Source organism: Suncus etruscus, chromosome 3, assembly GCF_024139225.1.
Source record: "Suncus etruscus isolate mSunEtr1 chromosome 3, mSunEtr1.pri.cur, whole genome shotgun sequence".
In the NCBI taxonomy this organism is placed as follows: Eukaryota; Metazoa; Chordata; class Mammalia; order Eulipotyphla; family Soricidae; genus Suncus; species Suncus etruscus.
The window spans coordinates 141691304-141718917 of record NC_064850.1 but is presented as its reverse complement, the minus strand read 5'-3'; the positions used below and the strand labels follow the sequence as shown (position 1 = coordinate 141718917).

The following is a 27614-nucleotide window of genomic DNA, read 5'->3' as shown; positions in this document are numbered from 1 at the left end:
GGCACTGCATGCCACTTCTCTAACAACACTGCACAACACCCAATGAGAGTAGAACCCTGAATACCAACAGATGGGGGCAAAGTAGGATAAACAAAAAATGGACAAAGAGCAAAAATTGTTCCAGAGCATTCCTGATATAAAATTATTTATTTCAGCTATTGAAACATACAATATGCATAGTAAATAACTTGTTAATATACCTCCTATTCACCTTGACACCAGATATTGTGCATTTGTTACAATATCAGTCATTTGTCTGTCATTATTGTACGGGTCATTTTTAAAGTAGAGAATGTAGAATGTAGAAAATCTACATTTTCTCAGCATCTAAAAAAATAGCATAATTGAAAGCCCATGAGATCATAGAATCATAAAATCCTCACGTGTTTCTGGGTGAGAAGTGATAGAGAACACTGTTCCTGCCCCAATTTACAGGCATGCCTAATGTAAAACATCTCTTCTCTGCTTCTGAATCCCTATTCAGATTTAACATCTCAACACCTGCATTCCGAGGCTGCATGAAAAATCTGAAGAAAACAACTGGCGTTGTGAGGTTGAATGATACTGTGGGAGTAACCAAAAAATGCTCAGAAGACTGGCAGGTAACTAATGATTCAAAGCCTTGTGAAGAAGTCTTCCCAACTATCCCATCTTGGGTACTCATTTATTACCACAGTGTTTTTTATGCTGTACAAATTGTTTTAGTGAACTATCTAATATACACTCACCATTTACTTGAAAGATTCAAGACCTCTTCGCTTATGAAATGTGTTGGGAAGCAGAAATAGCAACTATACACATAAAACCTTACGAATAATTGATAAATTATTATGCAGAACAGAAAATTTGTTTTTTCCTGAGATTGCATAAATCCCATGAATCTATTGAGGTTAATGGGCATAGGGTAAGAGACCACATTAACATTCATGAGATATTGCAGTGCCATTCAGTTATTTCATGTTTGCATTGCAGCTTGTGCGATCTGCCTCATTCGCCAGGGAAGGACAACTGAGTTTCGCCAATCTAGACACCCCATTGCCCGACTTTTATCAGGCATCTTTTGGATTTCAGACTTTTCAACCCAGTGGCATTTTGTTAAATCATAGGACAGGGGTATGTATAAACCATTTCATGAATGTTTATTGCTATTTAAACTGGGATTCAGAATTTGATGTCAAAAAAAAAAAATAAAAAGAGTATGGGAGCTAGAATAGGGCTATTTGCCTTGTACATAGGGCTAATCTGAGTTTGATCCCCAGTACCCCCATATGGTCCCCTGGGCCCATCAGAAGAAATTTCTGACAACAACAATAGAAACATTTCAATAGTCAACTAGTTGAGGATTAACCATCATATAGTAAATAGTACAGTATGTTATTCCAATGGTCGAAAATTTTTACCCTCCTAGGATAATTTCTAAACAAAAATTAGATTTAGAGTGTTTTATAGTTTATAGAATTAAATGTGTGTGTACTTATAGGAGAAGTAGCTAGTTTGACTATATTTACATCTTGGGTGGGGAGAAAGTAAATTCATCTTCTATTTGTTCTTATACAATAGAGATACATAAATTCCCTTAAGTAAGAAGGTATAGACACTATACACTGAGAGCATTTGGTTAGTATAGTCATGTAAGCATGTAAGTCAAATAATACTTAGAAGTATCACACTCTCAGCCTTGGGTCTATTTATTTAGGGTTATCTACATCACAAGCATCTCCCATTTTTTGAAAAGGGCAGAGATTGGCGCTGCACTTGTGCTGCAATAGAGTACCTCTCCTTTCTTGATGTGATTTCCTTTTGAATGATGGATTGTGTGCTCCACAATCCCCAGAAATGGAGAGGGATTTCCATGCCCCCTGTCCGAGTAGGATAAGAGATGCATGTCCAGCAGCAATTTCAATGCAGGAAATAATCCACACACAATTGGGAAGGTGTAGCATGCCAGAAACTTAACACTGCAAGCAGTTCATCCACAAGCCAGTCACTCCACCATGTGGAAACATGAGCCAAGATGTCATCTGCCTTCCAGGCTGCCTGAGTAGCCTTTATTAGGATAACCAAAGCCCACCCCCAAGAGGAGGGGGAAAAGCCAAATGAGAAGGCATGTTTTAACAAGAAAACCAATGGAACCAATTGAGAGACATCTAATTAGAAGGCAATAAGAAGACCAATCCAAAGGCCTCTACCAACATCTGTCCATTGGTTGTTGAGGCTTTTTTCTTTAAAAATTAAGTCTGAAGAAGCACATGCTAACATTTCAATTATGAGAGTTGCTCTTATGTCTAAGCAGGCTGTGTTGACCTAACTCTTTTGACACCCAACACTGTTCCCTCTGCCAAGTGTAAAGAGACATTTGGTACAAATGGTCAAGAGCAGATAGAATAATTGGCTGCATAAAAGATGTCATCAATCCAAGACAATAGGGAATTTCTGAAGCATTGGAACATTATCCTTGACTCCTTTGTGAATTAGCTAAGTTATGCATACCACTGAGCATCATCCTGTCTAGGTGACAATAATGTCAAATGGAATTAAAAATCAATTAAAATTGTCTACAGAAAACACACTAAAAATGAACTAGGTACAAAAAATAAATAAACACAACTGTAAAAACACATATTTTTAACTAAGAAAATGGGCCTTTGAGATAGCATAGGGGTTAAGTTGTTTGCCCTTCACATGTCCAATTCTTGTTTGATCACCGGCACACATGTGGTCCCCGAAAAATTCCTGGAGTCACTGAAATCACATCTTTAAAAAAAAATTATGTGCAGGGGCTGGAGTGGTGGCGCAAGTGATAAGGTGTCTGCCTTGCTTGCACTAGCCTAGGACAAACTGAGGTTCAATCTCCTGGCATTCTGAGGTTCAATCTCCTGGCATTCCATGTAGTTCCCCAAGCCAGGAGCAATTTCTGAGTGCATGGCCAGGAGTAACCCCTGAGCATCAATGTGCGTGGCCTACCCCCACAAAAAAAAAAAAAAAGAAAAGAAAAAGAAAAGAAAATAGAAAATAATCTTAGCAAATTTTGGATCTGTAGAGTTTGATACTGGAAATTTAAAAAGAAAGTATGACAAAAATTAAGAAAAACTTTTAATGACTAAAGAAAAGATATTGCGGGAACCATAAATTTTTTTTAAAAAAATCAATGTATTAAATCTTCATTGAAAAATTTATTCAAAAAAGAACTGATCCTGATAAAATAATCTTAGGAGAATTTTAAAAATAGAATATAAACATTGTTTATTTAATTTTTTGATATGAACTTTTCTTTATTTAATTCTTGGGTGATTTATCTTTTTTTTTTATAAAATCTTTATATAAGCACTATGATTACAAGCATGATTGTAGTAGGGTTTCAGTCATAAACATTGTTTAACTGCTTTATATAATTTACTGAAAATTTTAATTATTTATGTATTTATGTCCATAAAATGCTTCTGACAAGTTCATATCTATATTAAAGATATCTTTATAGTAATGTGGACAAATCTCACCACAATTCTGAATGAAGGAAGTTTCACATAAAAGGCTACAAGGGCAGAAACTATAGTACAGTGGGCAGGGCACTTACCATATATGCAGCTGATCCAAAATTGATCTTTGACATCAAATAATCCTTGACATGAAATAACTTGTTACAGATATAGATGTTCATAAGCATGTAATCAAAATATTTAAAAACATGGGGCTAGAGAAATAGTACAGTGTGTAAGGTGCTTGCCTCGCATGTGGCTGACTTGAGTTTGATATTCTGCATTCATATGATCCTATCAGCTCTCTCGGGTATAATTTTTGAGAACAGATCCAGGGAGTAACCCCTTACTGGGTGTGACCCCAAACAAAACCAAAATATTCAATATAGTATTTTGATCAAAATAGCAAGAAAAATACAAGAATGCAAATTTACTTTGATCAAAAAATCAATATTGACACATGAGCTATAGACATAAATTTCTTGTGTTGATGAGTGTCTCCTTTGCCCATTTTAGTCAGGTAATTTGCAGGTCACTTTGGAAGATGGTCATATTGAGCTGAATACGAGAGATAGCAGCAATCCACTCCTCAGATCTCCACTGACCTACATGGATGGATTACTGCATTATGTGACAGTAATCAGTGATGGCTCTGGGTGAGTAGACTGGTCCTTCTGCCAGAATCTTGAATTCATGTAATGAAGTTTTCCTCGTGTCTCATTGAAAAATGTTTATGTGTTATGCTGATGTTAGTTTACCAGTAAATTTTGGCCTTCTCCCTGCTTCCCATTCAATTTTCTCATGAAAATATCATGTTGTGTATACTTGGAGAGATTACTAAATTTAACTGTATGCAAAAGTATATGCAGTAACCACTACACATCAATGAGAAGGAATAGCAATGTGGACAAATCTCACCCCAATTCTGAATGAAGGAAGTTTCACACAAAAGACTCCAAGGGAAGAAGCTATAGTAGAGTGGGCAGGACACTTATTATATATGCAGTTGACCTGAATTTGATCCTTGACATCAAATATGGTCCCCCAAACTTTTCTATGAGGGATTCCTCAGTACAGATCCAGGAGTAAGTCTTGAGCACCACAAGATGTGCTCCTCTGTACACACACACACACACACACACACACACACACACACACACACACAAAGACTTAAGTGAGTCCAGAGCAATAATACAGGTATGAATGCACTTATGTTGCATGCAATCAATCCTGGATTGATCCCTAGCACTACGTATCATCCCTTGAGGATATCCAGGAGTGATCCCTGAGCACAGAGGTAACCCAAGAACACTGCCAGTTAGAACCCCAAAACCAAAAAAAAAAAAACTAAGCAAAAATAAAACTTATAATTTTATTTTTAAAAATTTCAAAAGCAGGAAAAATGAACCTATTTCTCAGAATTTAGGAAAGTGGGGGAAGAAAAAGAGGTGAATTAATGAGACTCAGGAAACCCACCTCACCCCATTCCTTCCCCTGAAAGAAAGGAAATGCACTTTAAAAGCTAGTCTGTCTGCTAAGCTTTGTAGGTCAGAGTCACTGAGACTGAGAAGTGAGTAGGTTGGCCACAGGGGAAGATTATCTGACCAGTGGTTCTCACAGCCATGTCCTTTCCCTCCTCTTCCAGGCTCCGGCTTCTCATTGATGACCAGGTTCTGAAAAGCAACCAAAGGCTGCAGGGCTTTTCCAACTCCAAACAGCCCTTACGTCTGGGTGGGAGTAACTTTGAGGGATGCATCAGCAATGTTTTTGTCCAAAGGTGAGTCCTTTCTGGGGCAAGGAGTGTAGACAGCCTAACCTGATGGGAAAGGCATTGCATTAGTCAGGTTCATGAAGTCTAACTTGTCCCCACAAGCTGTGTGTATGTGTGTGTCTGTAGGGGGGGGGTGTACCTTCACCCACCGATTTCCTAGCACCCTCTCTGGCAGGTGATACTCTGTAAACTGCCACCACCCAGAATACTTGTGCCTGGCTTCCCTGGTGGGACAGTTCAGAAACCTAACCACAGAAGAGGTCTAAACCTAGTGTGCAGACTAGCAGCCCTGAAAGTGTGCATGCTAGCCTCTTGCTTCATTATAATCAAGACTTTGCTGTGGTATTTCATTGACTCTGCCCATTTTAGAAGACCAAAGGCATGTATGGAGAGATTCATGACCAGAAAACCAGAGATCTCCAGCCAAAGTGACTTTTGGGGAGAAATTTAAGACTGGGGTTGCCATACAGATGTTTTAATTTTCTTTCTTTAGGCCCATTCTAGGGTCTTTGGCAAACCACTTTATAATACAATGCAAGGTTCCTACCCTGGTCGTAAGTCTCAGCCTGTCTGAATAATGATCCAGACTAGCAATAGTCTTGTGTTAAAGGAGCCTTGTAAGACTTTTGTACTCAAATGAGTAAAAAAGATAAATGTTCATAAATTCACTTCTAAGGGCTCTTGCATTATCATCATGGATCAACTCAGTGCCCATGTCTCTCCTCTCTGCATATTTTATTTCTGTATTTCCTATAACATCAGTTCCAAACAAAACATGATATCCTAGTTTAGGTACAGTCCTGGGTGTGAAATTAATATATTTCTCCTGGCACAATTGGTGCCAGTACGTTAGGAGATGCCACAATAGCCACAGCACTTTCTAATTTGCAGTTAGCAAGATGCAGTGCTGGGTAGATGATGACAACATTCCTAGAGAACAGGATTCAGAATGGGCATCTCTGAAGCTCCGTGTCTTTCTATATGAGCCTCAGTTTGGCAATGGCTTCTTTTCTGCTTTCCACCCAGGTTGTCTCAGAGTCCCATGGTTTTAGATTTCGTCAACAAATCTACCAAGAAACAGGTGTCCCTGGGAGGCTGTGATTTAAACAAACCACCTTTCCTGATGCTGCTCAAAGGTTCTACAAAGTTTACCAAAGCGAAGACATTTGATATTGATCAAGTAAGTGTCAAAACTACATGATGGGTTTTGCTCCTCCTTGGGGGGTGGGGTTCATCTTGGAGAAAAACTCACCTAATAGGATTTAAAACTGAGGTACAAGAGGAGGAAGGAGGAAGGCTTGTGCATGCATCATAGGGTGGTTTGTGCCCCTGTGACAGGGGTTATTGGGCCAGCAATAGTTGGGGCTGGAGTCAAAATGTCAAAGCAATTCTCTTTCTAACTTCTGATTCTATATCTTGTGGAAAACATGTCCTTATTTTTCATTCAGAGAAAAAATACCTTTGACTTTGGTTTCTCGTATCTGTAGCTGATGTTTTCTTGTTAAATTTCATCTGTGTCACTCATTGGTATAGTGATTGACCCCAGAGGGGGAAAGGTACTTCCTCTCCATCTTGACTCTTCTTTTTTTTTTTGTCCTAAATTTTCTGACTATATAAATACCCAGATCACCTTGGGGCTTACCCTTGGCAGTAGACAAGGAACTCCTGGAGCTTTAAACTCTAGTTTTCAGTTGCTTCTGTCCATTTAAATCATATTTAAGTCAGATTGCTCTTAAGTTAGTGTGTCTCAGGAGCACTGGGTTCTCATGCTACACTGAGAAGTCCTGACAGGTGATGCAATTCCTTATTAGGAATGGAAGCGTCATAACAAATTGAACTCAGGATTCAGACTGAAAAAATCTGAGAATAAAACTCAGGATTAAGGCTGGATTAATTCTTGCTCTACCAAGTCAGCAGAGTGATCTCCCTTGTCTGAAGTCACAGTGAATGTGATTCATGGAAAATGGGTACTTCCAATGTTCTGGTGTCAGACTAAGCTCTTTATATGGATTTTCTGACTGAGTGTGTAGTAAGCACAGAATGTGAGATAAGTATTATTACGATTCATGTTTTACAGAACAGGTGTTTGTAGTTCCAAAAAGTCAAAGATATGTTTAATAAGTAGAAGGGAATGGGCATGGAAAACTGGAGCATTTTGCTTCTGTTCAACACATACTTCCCTTACATACCAGTCATCTGCCAATACTTCCCTGCTGCATGATAATTTGGAGGAGTTGAAAAGACATACAGAGTAAGAGATGCTTTATGCTATAAAGAAGAAATCCACTTTGTAAATCCCAAAGGCTTGTCTATGAAAAGATCATCCTTAGAACAGCCCATTAGGAATGACATCATATATTTGTTTTTTTCCCCACTGGAAAGAGGCAAGTTATATAAAGGGCTAGATTAGCTCAGTGATTGTGGAGATAAATAGAAAGAAGTGGGTTTGAAGCTATTTAGAATCAAAAATGGATGAGACTCAGGTAATAATTGAATTGAGTGACAAAGGAAAGACTAGAGTGGAAGTGGTTCTGTGGCCTCTGGTTCCAATGATTGGATTACTATTGGTGCTGTTCATGGGAGAAAGGAGAAGGATGGGTATTCAGAGAAAATGAATGAAGTGAGTTGTTACTCATTGAGTAACATGTGAAAAAGCTGAAAAGAGGCATGTAAGATGGAGTAGAACTGGGGCTATTAATGGGGAGACACCCTGAATACCTGTATTTCATAGTTGACCTCTTCTGTGCAGCTCCCCAAATTTGAAAGAATCTCATGAATAAATTCACATCCAAACCCTAATAGTAGGAAAGGTTATAAAATTTATGGTATGTAGAAACAAACAGTAGAAGTCAGGCTTGTTGGGTTTGCCTTTGACTTGAGGACTTGACAAGGACTTGTATGATAATTTAACTTCTCTCCATGTGCCTATATTCAGAAAAGTAAATGGAGCAAGATCTGAATGAGAGCTTATTATAGTAGCGAGAAGGCAAAAGGAGGAGTAAGCACTTAGCTCTTAGGAAAGTGCTCAAAATCTGGAAAGAAAGCAACAACTATTAGCTTTTATTATGCACTCTACTAGGCTCAGAGAGATCATGGCTACCACAGGAGGAGTTGCCTGCTCGAGAGCTGTTGCCTTTTTCTAGAAGAGCTGATGCCTGATGGGCCAGAGAGGAACAGAGGCTGAGAGGGACACAGCTGGCTCTGCCAGCAGAAGCTCATCCTGAGTAGATAGATGCCTACTGGACCTTGCAGATGCATGACTCTGACTGTGCTTCCTCTTTGATCTGCACATATCTTTATTCTCCTCTCAGTTCTCATCATAACCCTCTGAGAGTATGATAAAAGGCAGCACAGGTCAGGAAATGGAGCCTCAGTAAGGTCAAAGACCACTTGCTAAGAAGAAATTGTCAGTTAGTGACATCAGAACTGAGACTAGGGCTGAAAAGACATGCTTCTTTCTGGAGCCATATGTGGCCTCCCAATGCTTGGAAAGGTTAGGGAGTGGGGAAAAGGAGTAGAGAAAGGAGATTGGAATTGGTATGTGTGAAATCATGCCCTGAAGTCCCATGTGATGGGTCTTGTGTGAGCTGGTGGGTTTGACCTGTTTCTACAGTCAACCTGAAGTTCCTGAAAGCTCTACTTTAAGCTGTTTTTCAACATTACTGAACACAGGGCCCACAGGAACATGGTTCAGATATTGAGCATATGCCTAGCATGCATGAGGCTCTCAGAAATGCCCTGCATTGCTTAGTGTGTTGAGTGGCCACCACAACCAAGATCTTGACTTGGCAACAGCCTGTGGGATGCTTTGGTTTGGTAAAGTTATAGAGAAGAGGAGGCAACCAAGCAGGAGTTGCAGAGGTGCAGACATAAGCTCAGGACTCAACACCCAGACACACGATAAAGGGAAGGATGGTGACAGATGTGCAGCTGGATGTGGACTCGATGTGAGAGGCAAGGGCGGGTGTATTTGTGATGAGTAAGACTAAGGCCACGGGCACTGGGGCAGAAGGACATTGGAGGGGCTGAAGGAAAAAAACGAAAAGTTTATGAGATCTGTTCATCTTGCTGTTCCCATTCTTAATACACACAGGAGAATTTTTAAGAGGGAGACCCCACAGGAAGGAGCCAATGGTCAAGAAGCCCTGGAGAGTTAAGTTTTTGGTGTGATTTTAAGCAACTCACTAAATACAGTTGCACTCATCCATGTGCCAGCCCAGAATATTTTAACTCTCAGGGTGAGCTCCAGATTCAGTAAATAGTTCTAAATTAAGCCCAATCTTGAACTTCACATTTGTTAGAAAGTCTTTCCCTCCAAAAGCTAGAATATTTACTGCCAAACAGCTTGAACTGTCAAAACACCTGTCCTGTCATGTAGTTACAGAACAGTTCTGGAGTAAGCAGGGCTTGAGGTCTGGCATCTCAGCACTGATTCTAGAACACAAAACCCTGCTCTATGTTACATAATGCCCAGACCACAATCACCGCTCTTGCTTTCCATCTAGAAGAGTTCCTCAGAGGGGTGTGTGTGTGTGTGTGTGTGTGTGTGTGTGTGTGTGTGTGTGTGTGTGTGTGTGTGTCCCCTTCAGAGTGTGGTAATCCAATCTGAGTTCTTCAGGAGAGAAAAAGAGGCAAGAATTAGGGAATTTCAGATCTCCCCACCCCACCCCACCATTTTCCTTTTCATGCTTCAGATTGATGATGGTGGTTGTATCTTGGTATTTGAACACTCTTATTCAAAAGTCTAGTTGAGGGCAGACTTCTGCAAGGAGATCAACTCATAGCTGAAGAAACAGGCTGTTTTTGTGTCTCACATTTTTCTTTCCTGCTATTTTCTGTCTAGTTCCCCATGGCCATCGAGTGCCCCTAGAGTGGGTTAGACCTCTGTATCACTTCATGCAGACCCGAGTGCTACTAACCACAGGCTGGTTCTGGAGAAAGAGAGAGGCACTATTTCAGAAGGGAAATAGCAGATATCCTCCCCAAGGATGAATCCATCTCATTGAATTCCTGTCTAGGAGGGAAAATAAACCCAGGCCAGGCACTTAGCCAGAGTGCCATCTTTCTCCCTTCACCTGACAATTAGCCATCCTGATTTGTGCTTCTCTTCCCTCTTTCAGCTGTTACAGGACTCACCAGGAGCCACCTTGAAGAGTGCAGCAATATTGAAAGAGGCACAGGCTTGCTCTTCCTCTTCTGGGGCCCTCAGGTTTGGGAGCACTCCCTCCAGCCACATGCTATTCACACTGCCACCTGAACTGCAGAACCCCAGGTATGATCATGTTTTTTTTGTCCCTCGCCAGCTCCCAGACCTGCCCTGTAATACGTAGTGAGCCGGGCATGCTGCTTGCTCCCTCCTACAGGTAGCTCTCCTGCCTTTGTGAAGAGAGGTGCAGGTCTGCACAGAGTCGGGTACAAGTACCTCCTCCAGCATTTTTCTACCCAAGCCTACCAAAACAGTCAGCTTAGCTCCAGCTAAAAATGGACAGAGTTCTGAAAATTAGTTTGATATTTCTCTCCAAAACTGCTCTTTGTTTCTATGATAAATCACCTTTCTTCTTTTGTGCCCTATACTTGGAAAAATAATTCTTCTAAGTAAACTGCACTAATTAGGTCACTTTATTTTATGTTTGGTTTGGGGCTTTACCCAGCAGTTCTCAGAGCTTACTCCTGGCTCTGTGTACACAGGAATCACTCCTGGTAGGCTTCAGGGGACCATATGAGGTGCCTGAGTGCCTGATACCAGATGTACTTGACCAAGTGCAAGGCAGTCGCTCTGACCACAGTGCTATCACTTTGGCCCCTTGGATAGATTATTTTAGGTAGCCTGCACTACAAAGATCATCTCCCAGAATCCATTCAGATTTTGTGAACCAATAGGTAGCATCTCTTGGCGGGGCTGGGGAAATGATAACTAAGTCAGTGATGTATCACTTCTCAGTGATTTTAAGGAGCTATGAATTCAAAGGTCCCACATTTTCTCTAGGTGGGGGCCCAAAAAACCTGGCTTAAAGGAAATCATTCCAGAATTCTCTGGGGTGCCACTGTGCTCAGTCTTGAACTGGGATCTGCAACTTATAGGCAGGTATAAGATGATGCCACTGGGCTTAAGAGGTCGCTCATACCCTGGAAGTAGGTTGTTTTCTATTTGGAGTCTTTCAAGTGATGCTTAAGTGGTCCAGGGGCCCCATCACTGGTTCTCAGTCAACTGGGCCATCAGTTCAGCACTGAGGATACTGTGCTGCTCAGGTCCTTCAGAGCTGGGGATACCCTGGCCATCCCAACAATACTCCAGAACTGCATTCAGCAGTCGTTAGGGGGCCAGGGGTTCCAGGAATAGATCCCAGGACAAAATCATGCCAGGCAGGTGCCCTACCCACTGTGCTAACTTCTGATCCCTGAAGCAGGTTCTCTTAATGGAGCACTGGCAACAATGGTGACTATAACTTCTGCTCATAACTTCTTTTGGTGGGGAGTACTCCCAGCGGTGTTCAGGGCCCACCCAAGCTACACATGATGTTGGGAATCCACCCCAGTGCCTCATATATGCAGGCCAACTGCTCTCCTGTTTGCAGCTTCTTAAAGCTCTCTTTCTCCATAGACATAGCCATGCTGTGTCTGTGTCACCCATTTTCACAAATCATTGCATCATTGTCATTCTCTCCTGAAAAGCAATTCTGTCATTCTCCTGGCAGAGTTTCTCAGAAGGGGGCTGTGGTAGAGGCACACACTATTCTGGCCATAGGTCATTGAGTAGGGTTATGGAGAGTCCAAGTAGGAGAAGAACTGGCTTCTGGAAACTCCACAAGTCAGCCCATCATCTCTACTGGCCCTGGAAAGCTTTAAGGTCCCTTTTTGCCAAAACCACTGGTGGGAGTCAAAGGCTGAAAACAGTGGTGTCCTTTTCTGTTATCAGCTCCTCCTTGCCCCCTTTCTGTGGGACAATCCCACTTCCCCTCACTGTTGGCTTTTTTGTTTGTTGGGGTTTGGAGACCCCAACAGTACTTGGAGCATACTCTTGGATTTGCCATCAATAACTCCTATGGGACCCAGAATGATGAAATTGTGTGGGGGGGCTGTGTGCAAGGCAAGGCCAACTGCTATCTTTTTTCTCTCTCACTTTTTCTCTCTCTCTTTTTCTTACCCCCCCACTCCCCTCAAAAAGGCTTGAATAGCATCTTCTTACCTAGACCTCTGAGACTTTTCTCCCCAACTTCTTCCCTTGAGCATCTTAGAGAGAGCTTGGCTCTCTCTCTTTCTCTCTCTCTTTCAGAACCTTAATGTGATGAGTTATTCAATGCTTTTTATGGTTTAACTTCAGAATTATATGTAGTATGTAACTTTACACACTAGATGTAGCATGTAACTTTACATACTATATATTTATGTGTCATAAATGAAAAGTAGCATATTTAAATTTTGGGTTTCAGATATTACCCAGAAGTAATCAGGAGTTACTCCATGCTGGGGGTATGTCTTCTGGTACCACAGACCAAAACCAAGCATGCATTGCAGCTCTGCAAGCCTGAACAGTCTGAATCCTTTTCTGGTCTTTGCAGGTTGAGAAATTTATTAAGTGGGAGGGAGGCCTAGATCTGGCAATGTGCAGGTCTTACTCCTGGCTCTGCTCAGGGATCACTTCTGACAGTACACAGGGGACAGTATATGGTGTTGGGGATTGAATCTGACTTGGCCATGTGAAAGGAAATTGACTTAATCCCTGATCTCTCTCCAGCCCTGAAAAGTATGTTTTTTAAATAAAAAGTGAAAAATAAACAAGTAAATAAACTTTTATTTTTTAACACTTTTTTGTTTTTGTTTTTGTTTTTTTTGGGTCACACCCGGCAGCGCTCAGGGGTTCCTCCTGGCTCTCTGCTCAGAAATCACCCCTGGCAGGCACAGGGGACCATATGGGATGCCGGGATTGGAACCACCGACCTTCTGTATGCAAGGCAAACTCTTTACCTCCATGCTATCTCTCCGGCCCCATAAATAAAGTTTTATAATAAGAGAAAAACACAAAGATATTTAATAAAACCATATATAACTCCTGGATACATGAGGAGAGCCTGATAGGGAACATAATTTTTAGCCCCACCAAACCAGGCTCAGTCCACACTCTCAGCAGTACCGAGGGAGCTGTACAATGCCAGGGTTTGAATATGAGGTTCCTGCATACTCTCCAGCCCTTTGAACCATTTCTTTAGCCTTAGCACAATTTTTAATTACTAGAGTTCTAAATAATATAGCGATCAGAACAGCACATCTTCAGAAAGCTTTAAGATTTAAAATATGCTAATGTTCTCATCCTAGATTTTCTTCCATCTCCATCAAAATACAGAATACCTCTATTTTTGTTCTCTGACTAATGTTTAAGAGAATTTTTGTACTCTGCATACCTATATACATTCCAGCAAGAAAGAGGCGTAATAGATACACTTTCACATGCTAGGATTTGAAGTTCCTGCTGACTTTTTAGGGGTGTTAGTCAGCAAGCCTTTTCTGAAAGAAAGTTGCTTTAGGAAAGAATTCTGGAAAGCAAATGTCAAGTCTGATAACCAAGCCCACATATGTATTTCAATCCTAAAGTAAATTCTGACAGTCTTCTGAATTAGCTAACCCAGATCCTCAAAACCTACACTTACACCACACACACAGCACCACCATGCACCCAGAGAAATATTGAGCAGCGTCACCATCTGGTGGGTTTAATTTAACAAACATAAATTTCCTTTTCATTTTGAGAAATGTTACCCTCAAGGAAATGTACTAATCTGGAGAATTAAAGTGTGTCGCCATGTCTACTAAGCCTCACAATATTAAAAAGCAAAGCAAAGAAACTATTTTTTCCTCCACTTCTGTCTCTAGCTCCAAATTTCCCATTTACTATTTAATTCAATGCAATAATGATTTCTTGAGTGCCTACTGTCTACTGGGCACTTGGAGTGCAGCTTTGAAAGGATAGCCCAGTTTCACCTTCTGTGTAGTATGCACTTTGATGCAAACCACAAGGAGTGTGTGAGAGTTCCCTTATCGCCCACTTCCTTTTCCCACTGCATTTTCAGTGCACCCCTCAGTGCACACATGCACCATAAATAATGCAAAGGATATAGCGTTTATTATTGCATTCTTATTATACACTCATTAAATAATGGTTTGATGGCTGGATAAATGGAAGGAAGGTTGGATGAATGAATGGAGGGAGGGAGAGAAGGAGGGGTGTGAGCTTTCAGAGCAAGCAAACCTTGCTTAGTCTAATCTGCATAGGCTATCCAATGGCTATTTAAATTAATATTTGCCTTTTTTCTGCTTTTACTGTAATATTCTTATTTAATTATTGTCCCAACATAGGTGGGGTGTTAGAGTCCTAACATGTAAAAGTGTAGGAGTGTAGGAGAGTATCTATATTTCTGCCTCTGTGTTAAGTGTGTCTTACAGAAATTAAATTCAATGCTAACTTGATGCTTAATTCTAATTCTATTTTTTAAATTCTTGTTATTCAAGTTATCCCCCATCTTTCCAAAACCTCCCTTTGCTTGCAAGTGTGCATACAAAATAGATTGCATGTTCACTTGGTTTGAAAAGTAAAGGCTGTTGCATCAAATAAGCCAGCAACAAAAAGGCAAATTCTATATGATTTCATTCACATGAGATACTTAGGGAAGAAAATAGAAACAGAAATAGTGTGGTGGTTCCAGAGGCTGGGGTGGTAAAATGGAACATTTAATTGGGAAAATAGCTTCACTTTTGCAAATTAAAAGACCATTGCACAATTTAGAATATTCCTTGTACTCTGGTTAAGATGGTACCAGTAAGGTTTAAATCACTTTGTTATTTGTTACTGCAAATCATCTTTTTGCCTTCCTAGTTCTGGTTCTCTTTCCATTAGTAAATTAGCCACTAAGGATCCTAGTAGTCTCCAGTTATATTATATAGTGGACATTATATAAAAGAACTTTCAACTTTAAAAGAACTTTCCCCAGAGAAGTGGCTCATTAATCAACTCTTGCCTTTGTTTATTTGTTGAATAAAGAGGGTTGAAGACATTACTTATCATCCTCCCTCCCAAAATTGGAGGTTCCGGAAACAGAACCCCTCATTTCCTTCTCTGCCTCCTGCCTTCTCTCCATAGGTGGCAGTTTGCAGTAGATGTGCAGACGGTGTCCCCGAGAGGACTTGTGTTTTCCACAGGCACCACAGACACCCACGTGGCTCTCTATCTTTCAAAAGGACGGCTGGTCTTCATGAGGGGCACAGAGGGAAAAAAGATGAGGCTCAAAAGCAAAGAGAAATGCAACGATGGAAAGTGGCATACGGTAAAAAGTGGAGATGTTTGGGGGCTGAGAGACAACACAGGGGGGTAATGTGCCTGCCTTGCCTGTGACCAAAAGTGATTTGATCCCCAATACTGTGCATGATTCCCCAAGTTTTTCTAGGAGTTACTCCTGAGAGCAGATCCAGGAATAAATTCTGAGCACCTCTTCCTGACCCTCAGGTATGAGTGGAGAAGATTGGAAAATTCTTGGGGCCTTCAGCACCAAAGACTCCAAAACTAGCCCCAGTGCCAGATGAGGACGTTTTCCTAAATGCCACCCCAAATGCCAAGTCACTTGCCTGCACAGCTGCTTCTGGCCTCTTATTGTTACCCTGGCTGCCTACCTACCCATTCTGAATGCTCTTCGTACTCTGACCCCTGTTTCTAGAATCAGTTCTCTTTTGAGGAAAATTTTTCTATGTCTAGCCTGGAAAAATATGTCCTTAGCAATCATGAAAGATCCACATACCACTAACACTCAGTTCTTAATTGAATGTGACCCTGACTGAAGAAATACAATCTAAAACCAAAAGGAACTTTTTTTTTCTTGATGAGAGAACTAGAACTCAAATTATATTCTGTCATCCAAACTGTATTTAACGAACTGCCAAACTGGAGCCAATAAACAAAAATAGGTCAATCTAATGACAAGTACTGATCCGAAGCTTTGAGAAAAGGCTGAAACAAGGTGGAGAAGCAGCCAGGGGAAAAGACATTTTAAATGAAGGTCATAAAGAAAAGTCTTCTCTAAGTGAATAACAGATGGACTTGACCAGAGAGTGTTCAGGGCAGAGAGAATCTGTAAGAGCAGAGACAGTTTAGCTATGGGAACCCAACAGAAAAGATAAGGGATGGGGCTCAGATTAGGAAAGCTTTGTAGGCCTATTTAAGTCCCTAAAGTTTTTTAGGAGTCATATTAAGAAGGGAGAACTGCATTAACATATTTAACCTCTCAAAGTTGACTTTAGTCAGAGATAATAGAAAAACAGTGAAAAATTAAGTAGAGTAACCAGGTGAATATTATTGCCTTGGCTTCAAGAGCCATTGGGGAAGATGGATGAATGGCAGAACCAAGGGGCTGGTAACCTATATGGTGCGTAAGTGAAAGAGAAACTAATACCAGAGTCTCTGTTTTGTACTGCAATAGTGGGGCTTTTACTAAAACTTAAAATAAGGGGAGCATTTAGACCATAGAACAGTTCTGACTGGGACTCAGTGGGACTTCTGTTTCGATAATGCTGTGACTATATCGCCCATCAGAATTTCAGACTCATTTTCTCTGATATTAGAGAACAAAATTCGCACCTCTATATATAATTTGAGATGTACTGTCTATGAGATAGTAGATAACATTAGGGCCCAGGATATTAAGATTTATTTTTGCTTATTTGTTAGTTTTTTGGTTTGGAGGTCACACTTGGTAGTGCTCAAGGCTTACTCGTAGGTGGTGCTTGGGGTGCTGGGGATTGAATCTGCATCTGCCTCAAGCAAAGTTAATGCCTTATGTGTCACACTGTCTTTCTGATCCCAAGGAATCTCCATTAGCAAAAAGTTTTACTGAACTCACTCCCTTTATTAGAAATAGTTGCCCTTTCCCTGGTAGTCACCAATCCAGGGATATGTGATTCCCTCTACCCACTTAGCTCTACACACATCATTCTACACTCGTTGTTGCATGGTGGGATGTATATTAATTTTTTCTGTCCTGATTCTTCAAGAGAGCTGTTTATCTTTTGTTTACATTTGAAGATCAACTATATCAGTTAATAATTTAGTTGTGCACTCTTTTGTCAGTTCACTTTTTAAGCTCTCTCTGTTCAATGTCTAACACAATTCCATAAAATGGTGGTTATGATGAAAATCCTAGGGAGAAGAATGTGTTTCATTACTTTTTAAAGCTACTTGAAGGAACAGAAAGACATTGGATTTCACTGTCCTGAGACCACTAATAAAACAGAGCACTGAAGGGAAGAAAATGATGTTCTTCTTTCCTTTCAAGGTGGTGTTTGGGCAAGATGGAGAAAGGGGGCAGTTGGTTGTGGATGGTCTAAAGAGCCGAGAGGGAACTTTGCCTGGAAATTCCACTGTCAGCCTTAGCTCGCCAATCTACCTGGGATCACCTCCAGCAAGGAATCTAAAGGTAAGTGGTTGTGCTTTTTAGTTGCAGATTAACAACTATTTGCCTTATAATATAATATATAACATTTTTAATAATCTCTCAAAATACTTCTCTTACAAGAAGGTAAAAACATAGATTTGGAATCAGAGGCAGAGAGTTTTGATAAACATTTCCAAACTTCAACAACTGCACAACAACCTTCACCCTTTTGTTTTTATCTGGATATTTACTTAATAGTTTGCTCTCAGTCACTTACCTTTTTTTTTTTTGTGGTTTTTTTTTGGGGGGGGTCACACCCGGCAGTGCTCAGGGGTTATTCCTGGCTTCAGGCTCAGAAATTGCTCCTGGCAGGCACGGGGGACCATATGGGACGCCGGGATTTGAGCCGATGACCTCCTGCATGAAAGGCAAACGCCTTACCTCCATGCTATCTCTCCGACCCCAGACACTTACCTTTTAATTGAGATTTGTTCTGTAAAGATCTCTGCTCCTTTTTATAAATGGTAATACAATATCCTTTACTATAAAGAGTAAAAACCCATACAAATGTGTGTGAAAATATAAGTGTTCCTGACCTGTACTTTCCTCATTTGAAGAAAAAGGAGCCTGGCAAGTGGCCAAATACAATGTTTTTCAACAGGGCACCAGATGGCCCCTTGTGGGCTTCCAGGATATTCCAGAGGGTCACATATGAAATTTGCATTAAGTGGGACTGATCAGATGAGCTAGAAGGTAGCAGCAGTGTGGGGAGGGAACTCACAGAAAGGAAACAAGATTGAGAAAGGGCCACAACAGGAACAGGTTGAGAAATTATATAACATGAAATTATATTATATAATATTAGAGGTGTTTATGTGTCCCCAAGCTGAAGAATTGTGTTCTGGTTCTTTCTAAGTTCAATGGTACTACCCCCACCCCCTATCCTTCTTGTGCTACTGTAACTCTGCCTACCTGCATTGCACAGGCTCACCTGCATGGTGTTTGCTGTCAGTAGAGGAGGAAGATCCAAGACTCAAGGCAGAGCCAGAAAAGGATATAATTAGAATAGGTCATTGCTGGCACAAGTGTTTCCTGGATACATGGTGCCTGAGCACATGTTGCCCTTTTGAGATCTCCTGTACCTTCTTACTTCCCTACTTTACTGCTAGATTATGTGTTGGGGCACTCTCTTTACCTTTAGAGAAGCCCACACCGCTCTCTCTCTCTCTCTCTCTCTCTCTCTCTCTCTCTCTCTCTCTCTCTCTCTCTCTCTCTCTCTCTCTGTCTGTCTCTCTCTCTGTCTCTCTCTGTCTCTTTCTCTGTCTCTCTCTGTCTCTCTCTCTGTCTCTCTCACTTTCTCTTTCCCCCCTTTTTCCTCTCTCTTCCCCTCCTCTCATCCCTCTCTCTCCTTCTCTCTCTCTGGCTTGTTTCTCCCTTTTCCCCCCTCTTCATTTCCTTCCTTGGAATTTCTAAATAAAATCTGTTTTTACTTAACAAAAAGAAGTCGTTGCCACTAACCTGGATTAGCTGGTCAAACTGACTCAGCCTTGACCAGAGAGGACACTCTGGGGGCCAGAGTCTGGCTCACTAGAATTTTGTACTGAGGATTGAACCAAAGCCCCAGAGCATTATTTTTCATTTTCACATAAAATTCTTTAGCTATAGAAATATATTTTATATACTAATACTAATTCATTTTATGTAACAACTAATATTAATTCATGATATTGCTATGTCACAAATGGTATGTGGCATTATATATATAAAACATGCAATAATAATTATTCATGATTTCAACTTGAATAATTACAACATCCTCAATGTCAGTTTTATTTTTTCTGTAACTCTGTACTTATCTTCCTCTCACAGAAAATCATTAACTGGTAGCCATTCAAGGACATAATTTGATCGAGTTACTTTTTTTTTTTTAATGGCTAATCCCCAGTAGTTTCTGGGGGCCACCAGAGCTATACCAGCAGTGCTCAGCAGAACCAGGTGGTGTCAAGCATTGCACTCAGATTTTTCAAATGCAAAGCATTGCTTCAGCACTGAGAACTAGGTTGCTGGTTCCTATATTTATCAGAGCCAGGGATATAATATTCCCTAATATATTGTATATTATATTATAAAATTATTATATGATTTTATTTTATATAATACATTTATATTCATTGATTATATTATATTAATTATATTGTATTATATTGTTTATATTACATAATAATTTATGTAGTCTAGATAATATGTCCCTAATATAATGTTAGGGATTGTTAGATTATACCTTGTTTTATCTAAAACAAAGATCATTCCTGGTTTCTCTGTTTGTTTACAATTTGGTTTCACACAAAACAAAAATTGTCTTCTATGTAAATCTGGGCAGGACAGGCTTAGGATAGCCTGATCAATCTGACCTGCTATTACTCAGTTTATATTTTCCCACTTGTGGAGGGGTGTGTCTGTGCTTAGTAAAAACAGTCTGGCAGGCAGCTTTCTCTTGAAATGAGATAGAAGATTACCAGACTACAGGTGTTTCATCCTTGGCCTGACCTGGATTATTTCATGCAGCAACTCTACTTTAGACTTGTTCACTAGTGTTGGAAACACGGTACATGGGGTGATTTTATAAGGGAACATCCACAGCCCTCATTGTAAACTTCCTTTACAATACATGTTCCTTTGTAGCCTTCTTTTAACCACATGTGCTTCCCCTCCTGGATAATTTCAGAAACCAGGTAATCTCTAGTCCAATGCCACCTGCCCCTGAATATCACAACACCCTGTAGGGGTTCAACATGTGGATGCCTTGGATGACGTCAGATACATTATGGAAGATGAAAAACATTAAACTGAAAATTTTACTGGAAGAGGAAATCTGTGGCTTTATTATTGATACTGATATCAGATGCATCTTTAATATATTCTCTTACAATTATATCTTGTATTTGTTATGAAGGAGTCCAAACTCCTAAAAGCATTTAGAAGGGAGTCTATAGAGATTTTATTTGATGAGACTTTTTTTTTTAATGAATCAAGGTAGATTTTCTTGAAAGCTATTTAGAAAGATGTGAGGGGAGAAAGAGGTCAAAGTCCATATTCAAGAGAGAACACAGGCTTCTCCAGGGTAGAAATAAGCAAGCAACGAAACAGAGACAAGCAAGCGAGATTCAAAATACGTATTCAAGGGAGAATACTGAACAAGAGCAAGCCTGGTGATACTTTTGTGAATGTTTTCTTAGAAATTTTTATTTGTTTGGGAGCAAGACTCAGCAGTATTCAGGAACTATTTTTGGGTCTATGATCAGGAGTGATTTCTAGAAGTGCTTTGGGGGCCATATGCAGTGTCAGAGATTGAATCAAGGTCAGCAGAAGTGGCCATACACAAGTGATTTATCTCCTTTTGGCTTGAGGGCCACATACTGGCTGTGCTCAAGAGTTGCTCCAGTGCACCTGCTAGATCAATCCTTGCAGAGGTTAGGTTTTCCTGAATTCCTGACACCCCTAAATGAGATGCCCCCATTCCAGGAGCTTTTGACAGAGTTAGAGCCCCATACGCACCCCTTGGACTGTGCCTAATGTCTTGTTTTAATGACAGTACCATGTGTTGGCAGGGCAGCAATGCACCTAACAAGATTGGGAAATTTTTGACACTTTCTTATTTGGGAAAGGTTTCTGTCTCTTTTTATCAGCTGCCCCTTACACAGAATCAGAAAACTCCTTAAAGTGGTTTGTACCTGCAAAGAGACAGTGAGATCTGTGATCTGAAAGGTGGAAACTTACTGTGGTAGCTTTCCTTGGGGACCAAGACCAGTCCCCCACCTGTTCTTTAGCACTTACTAATGTCCCTCCCACCTCAGTACACACAATATTGTTATGGTGGACCTTTAGAAAAAGGCCACCCACCAGGCATGGGTATCCAGGTTTCTCTGCAGGTAAGGAATTGAATAGAAGGCCCAGGCCTTCCTTAATCTTTGAAGGAGGAAGGACAGGTTCTCTCTCCCTTCCTTGCCTCAGCAAGCCATTCCAGGTATGTAGGTGCTGACACTCACTTTCTCTTCTGTTTTTTTTTCCCAGGGTCTCCCAGCAAACAGCTTTGTAGGATGCCTAAGGAACTTCCAACTCAATTTGAAACCCCTGGATAAGCCTTCTGCAAGCTTTGGGCTGTCTCCCTGCTTGGGTGGCTCTTTGGAGAAGGGCATTTATTTCTCCCAGGAAGGAGGCCAAGTGGTTCTAGGTAAGGAGCAGTTGGAGCATCAAATGTCTTGCAGGCTTCCCCAGAGTGGTCAATAGAGCCCCCTGTGGTGCTGGAATGATGGGGTGTGATAGTAAGATCTGTGTAGACTGCTGTTCTCTTCCAGAAGAACATTTCCAGCAGGGACACTGACATTGAATCCTTTTTTGTTTTCTGGAAAGGGGGTAGGTGGTGAGTTTGGGACCTCTGTTTAATGTCTAAAGAACTTACATCTTTTTTCTTTTTAAAAGCTAACTCCGTGTTCCTGGGGCCAGAATTTAAGCTTGTCTTCAGCATTCGCCCAAGAAGTCTCACTGGAATTCTTGTATTCATTGGGACCCAAGCTGGGAAGCACCTGTGTGTGTATATGGAGGCAGGAAAGGTGCGTGTAGGCTGATGTCTGGTAGAAGGGATGGGATTTACGTGAGGACCAAGTCCACCATGGAGGTCAGGGTAGACATCATGAAAGGAGGTTTTGTGGATTTCAGAACCCCAGTGCAGAACTAGTCTACATTTCCTCGAAGTTTGGAAATCAGGGGTTTTGTTCTTCATTCTTAAAACTGGGGAAATACAAATAAACTCAACTGTTTTTCAGCTCCACCATTTAATTTTAGGGCCCGTGGGAAGTTACTTCATCTCTTGTAGAGTCAGTTTGTTTCTTTTTAAAATATGAGTAATCTGGTGAGGTGCCTGAGTGATAGTACAGCAGGTAGGGTATTTGCCTCGCACGTAGTCAACCTGGGTTCCATCCCTAGCACCCTACATGTTCCCTGAGTGAACCTTGAGTGCAGAGGCAGGATTAAGTCCTGAGCACAGCTGCATGTGACCAAAACCTAAAATAGTTAAAATAAAAAGAAATAAAATATGGGTGATCCCTCTTAGGTTTCTTTAAAAAAAAAGAGAGAGAAGCTATATATCCTGTCAGTGCTCCATGTCCCCTTCTTACCTTTTTCCTTGTCACTTCAAGATGCACCTGAATACATGGAAAAGATTCTCCCTTAGCTGTCTATATTTGTGTCCTGGATCCTATGTTCATTAAATTGTTTCTGCTTTCCCTCAGTCTCCACTTACTCAGTTCAGTAGGCTTTCTGGCCCCAGAAGCAAAGGAAACTACATGGCTGCCTCTTATTCACAGTGTAGCCAATAGTTATCTTCCCCACCTAATAGGCTTACAGTTTTTCTTCTTAAAACTTCACTTTAAAACCAAATTCCTCCAGGAAGCCTCCCTTCATGGAGGCCTTAAGTCCAAAGTGGTTATTGCAGCCATTTCTTTTATCTCTATCTTCCTACCCTGGTTTAGTAAATGAAAGAGAGAAAAGATATCCCAAAACCTTTGCAGATGAGAGGCCAGGGACTGTGAGAGAGGCTGGATCCTTAGGGAAGGCCTTGTTAGTTCCTTCAGTCGAGTTTTTCTCTAGAATCATCCTCCCTCTGTCTGTTTCTCTCATATGTACTGCAGCAAGAGACAATAAGGACACAGAAGTGGGGTTTGCGGTGATGGGGAATGACAAGAGGGGTATGGATCCTGACCACATTCCTCATTCTAATGGCTACCTTGCTCCTGTGTTTGCCCTTCAGTAGCAGGCTTTGGGTCAAGGGCTCCTCTGGGGAATCTTTCTGCCAACAGCATTGTTTATCTCATATACTGCCTGACAATAGCCATGCTGTCTATCTAGTGAAAATTAAATATAAATAATTTATAGACAGGCTTATTTTAGTCCTCTCATCTCACTCACCTTCATTCATTCCTTAGAGAATCCTGGCTCAGAGAATAGGAATACAGGATCCTACCTAATGCAATCAGTTAGCTTACTGAACTCCTTGAATGAGAGCCCTCCATAAGTCAATAGTTCATGGATTATTATAATTGGCTGGCTTCTGCCACAGCTGCAGGCCTACATTTGCCTTCCAAATTTCACAGGACCTTCAAAATAGAGTTACTATCACCTACTAATACCTCGGGAAGCTCCTTTGCCTCATTGGTAGCCTCTGAGTAGGGCTTGAAAAGGTCAGGGTTCATTAGAAAGAAAGGGCTCATTGCCATTGGCCATAGCCCAGACAGGACATGGAGTTTACAATCTGCTGGCCTGCAAGGAGGCATCAGAGAGTTTTCTGATAAGCATTGGCCCGTGAGTATCTGATGCTGGGGGATAAAAACTCAATGCTGAGGGTAACCAAAGGGAAAAAGCAAGGGAAGTTGTCTTCATCCATATTTCTAAAGGAAATAGGAAAATTCATTTGTGTTTCAGGTCATAGCATCTGTAGAGAGTGAAGCTGGTGGCATTTCAACATCGGTCACACCAAAACAATCTCTGTGTGATGGTCAGTGGCACTCCGTGACAGGTATGTCTGTCAGCCTGCTGACCATTCAGTGTCTCCCTTTCCATTTTGACTATCTCCAATGAAGCCTCATTTCACTGATCCATAATGCTTGACCCAGATCACTCTCCCAGGTTAGCAAGTCTTTCCATCTCTCTCCCAAAAACAACTGATAAACTTTGATTATTTTCAAGGTAATATAATACTGTTATTCAGAGTTTGGCCCTAAAGTCAAAGAAAACAGAGATTAACTCTGATTTCAGCTTTTATATGTGTGACCTTGAATCATCACTTTTATTGCTCTTGACCTTCAGTTTCCTCATCTGCACAAGGAAGGTATAATAGTCTATACCTCCCAGGGTTGTGATTATTAAATTGGATTTGCACTTTAATAAAATGTTTTTATGCATTTCATGTAAAGGACTTAATGGTGTATGCTACATGCTAAGTTTTCGGTATTTGCTGTTTTTATTATATTAAGATTCACTGTTGGACCTTTTTGTAACAGATATTTAACATTAATGCAAACTATTCAGATAATCTGATGAATGGAAAATAGACTTTCAAACTGAATTTTCTATTTCATAAATAATGGATATTAGTTTGAAAATATATGAGCCTCTATTAGCTTATGTATATTGTATAAAAAGTGTATTTTTCTTTTCTGAGATAACTTAAAAGTTAATTCTCCACAATTAGCCAAGATTGTTAACATGAGAAAACTTTTATTTTGAGGGTTAAAAGTGACTGCCTTTAGAGTCAATTTTCTAAGAAGCCAACAGCATGTAAAATAAGTATGATCATTAGAGACAGGAGACCAAGACTTGAATACCAATTCTTTCACTACATAACCCAGTCCTCAAGCTCCTCAGTGATTGAAAACTTGCCTGAAAAATGAGAACAATAATACTTTGCTTACCAATTGAGCTAAGAGTTAAACTCAATAGTGTCTGTGGGAGTATATAAATACCACCTTGTATTCAGCTACTAGTAAGTTATATTATGGCTGACCAAATTCTGTGAATGGTACTCCTATAGATAGATCTAAAGAAAAGACAAAGGAAGCCAGTAGTGTCTACACTAAACTATGTAGTGTAGACACAAACATGTGGGAGTATTGTCCTGGGGTAGGAGCCCTCACCATCTTTCTTTCCATGCAGTTACCATAAAACAACACATCTTGCATCTGGAACTGGACTCAGACAACAGCTACACAGCAGGACAACTCCCCTTCCCACCTGTCAGCACTCAGGAGCCCTTGCACATTGGAGGTGTCCCAGGTAACCTGTCCAACTTTTGCTTTCACATTTCCTTGTTTCAATTTTGCCTTTTCATCTTATCCCAACAATAATCTTGTGGGTTATTATCAGGTGAACCATTGACTGGCCAGCGAAGACAGTGAAGCTGCACATTACTCTCTGGCCAACAATAGGCTCACTGCAGGGTTAATCCTAGCCCTATTACTGATGCTTCATCTTCTTCATAGGCTCTAATTCATACCTCCTGAAGGAAAATACTTTTCTTTAGAAATCTGTAATAAGCCAGGAGCCAGGGGCTGAAAAATTGGTCTGTCCTCACCAACCATGGCACTTGACTGGTACATTATTAAGCATGGTGGAGCCAGAATGGGAGAATCAGGCAGGAAAGATGGAGTCATGTTCAAAATTGGAATTTCATCTGGAAAAAGAATTTTCAATTTTCATTTTTCTCCCTCCAAATAATCTGGACATTAATTCTAAGGTTTCCTGACATGTAAAAGGTACTAGAGTTCATAGTTACTTTCCATGTAACTATGTAATCTCTTCTTTTGAAAAATCTCAAGGGTAGCCTCAGTGCCGATTTATTAGAACAGGTGGTATATTGGATGCCTGCTGGAAGGAAGGAAATAATTGCATGGCTTAAACTCCCTTTATTATAAAGTAAATCAACCTATTTTTCAAAATAAAACACATCCACCGGACAGTATGAATCATCTATTGAATGTCTCCTCTTCGTTCTTTCAGCTAATTTGAAGACCCTTAAGATCCCAGTGTGGAAATCATTTTCTGGCTGCCTGAAGAACATTCAAGTCAACCACACTCCTGTCCCTATCACTGAGGCCATGGAAGTCCAGGGGACTGTCAGTCTGAATGGCTGTCCTGACCATTAATGTGGAAGAGTGAGAAAATTCTCCTCACCAGCACTGATGTCCAAGATGCCTCCCTCTCCCCACTCAGGATCGTTCTTGACTTAAGACACCATCAAATAGGTTTCATTGCAAATCTAATTTCTAATTCCAACCACATCTAACTATCATATCAGCATTCAGTGCTGTGTATGTATTTTATTATAAAAATTCCATTGCTTGATGATAATGAACAAATTGTCACATGCTTTTGGTAATATTTTTTCCACTAAAAATGTAATATCTTTTAGGGAACATTATTTTCCATTTATTAAACATCTGTTTTTAAAAGCACTTTAAAATACAAAAGTTTTACATATGTCAAGGGGTGATAATTTATGGGGTTAAATAAAATATAGCATACTCTTTAAATTAGAATGTGTTTTTAGCCTACAAATGAGTTTGATGGTCATTGTTAATTATATTGCTTCTTGTGCTGTTCAACGTCTCATCTGCTCCATGTTTTCTTCAAATAATCTTTCGGCACGGATGGGGAAGGCATTATATGTGGTCAATGTTGAAATCACACTCAGGTAAAAGAATATGTCCTGCCCTGAAGGAACAGGCAGTGAAATTGGTAATATACATCATAAAATGGCATCTCCTCACTCCCATCTTCCTGTGTAACCTTACCTGATGGTAAGACTTGCCCATTTCTGGAAGGGGTCTTTGGTAGGTAATAAAAGGATTGCCTGAGGGGTAGAAAGGGAAGGGAGAGAGATTCAGCAAGGGAGAGCTGGTAGGATGGAGGAAGAAGAAACATGTTAAGATGGCAGGGCAGCTGAAATAGGCTGCTTAAAAGGTTAGCCTAGGTGGCTAGGGCCTTTAATAAAGCTTCATGTCTTCTGAAACCTGACTGTCTGCGGATCATTACCTCATGGCTATCCTGAACCCTCACACCTGCTGGCTGGAGGGAGTTGCAGGCATGTGGCCCGGGTGGCAGAGAGAGACCCCTCCGTCCATCCATCTCACCATCATCCAGTCCCATTCAGGACTTTTTAATACAATAAGATGATAAATAACAGCCCCCACCACCACTTAATTTCCCATGTAGGCAATCTGTTATCAAGCAAGACTTATTATGATCAATTTCTTGAAAAATGACCTGGTAGAGGCGCTGGGTTATGTATGCAGATTGTAATTAAAGGTTTGAATAGCACACTATTCCTTGAGTTCAAGAATGATGCCTTGTTTCTAGTTTTACCTACAAATATTGAACCCTGTATTAATTCAGTATTATTAC

General features: G+C 40.6%; 1 protein-coding gene across 1 annotated transcript in view; it reads left to right on the top strand.

Annotated features, from left to right (window-relative positions):
* LAMA3 (laminin subunit alpha 3) overlaps positions 1-26500 on the top strand; it is a 241196-nt gene extending 214696 nt beyond the window's left edge. Inside the window, exons 64-76 of the mRNA XM_049770908.1 lie at positions 485-602; positions 973-1113; positions 3993-4132; positions 5122-5253; positions 6274-6427; positions 10368-10519; positions 15380-15563; positions 17562-17702; positions 21732-21891; positions 22140-22270; positions 24138-24231; positions 25368-25487; positions 26211-26500. Of these exons, the coding sequence (XP_049626865.1) occupies positions 485-602; positions 973-1113; positions 3993-4132; positions 5122-5253; positions 6274-6427; positions 10368-10519; positions 15380-15563; positions 17562-17702; positions 21732-21891; positions 22140-22270; positions 24138-24231; positions 25368-25487; positions 26211-26356 (1813 nt within the window). The 3' untranslated portion in view covers positions 26357-26500. The remainder of the gene's footprint in view (positions 1-484; positions 603-972; positions 1114-3992; positions 4133-5121; positions 5254-6273; positions 6428-10367; positions 10520-15379; positions 15564-17561; positions 17703-21731; positions 21892-22139; positions 22271-24137; positions 24232-25367; positions 25488-26210) is intronic.
* The last annotated feature ends 1114 nt before the right edge of the window (positions 26501-27614 follow it).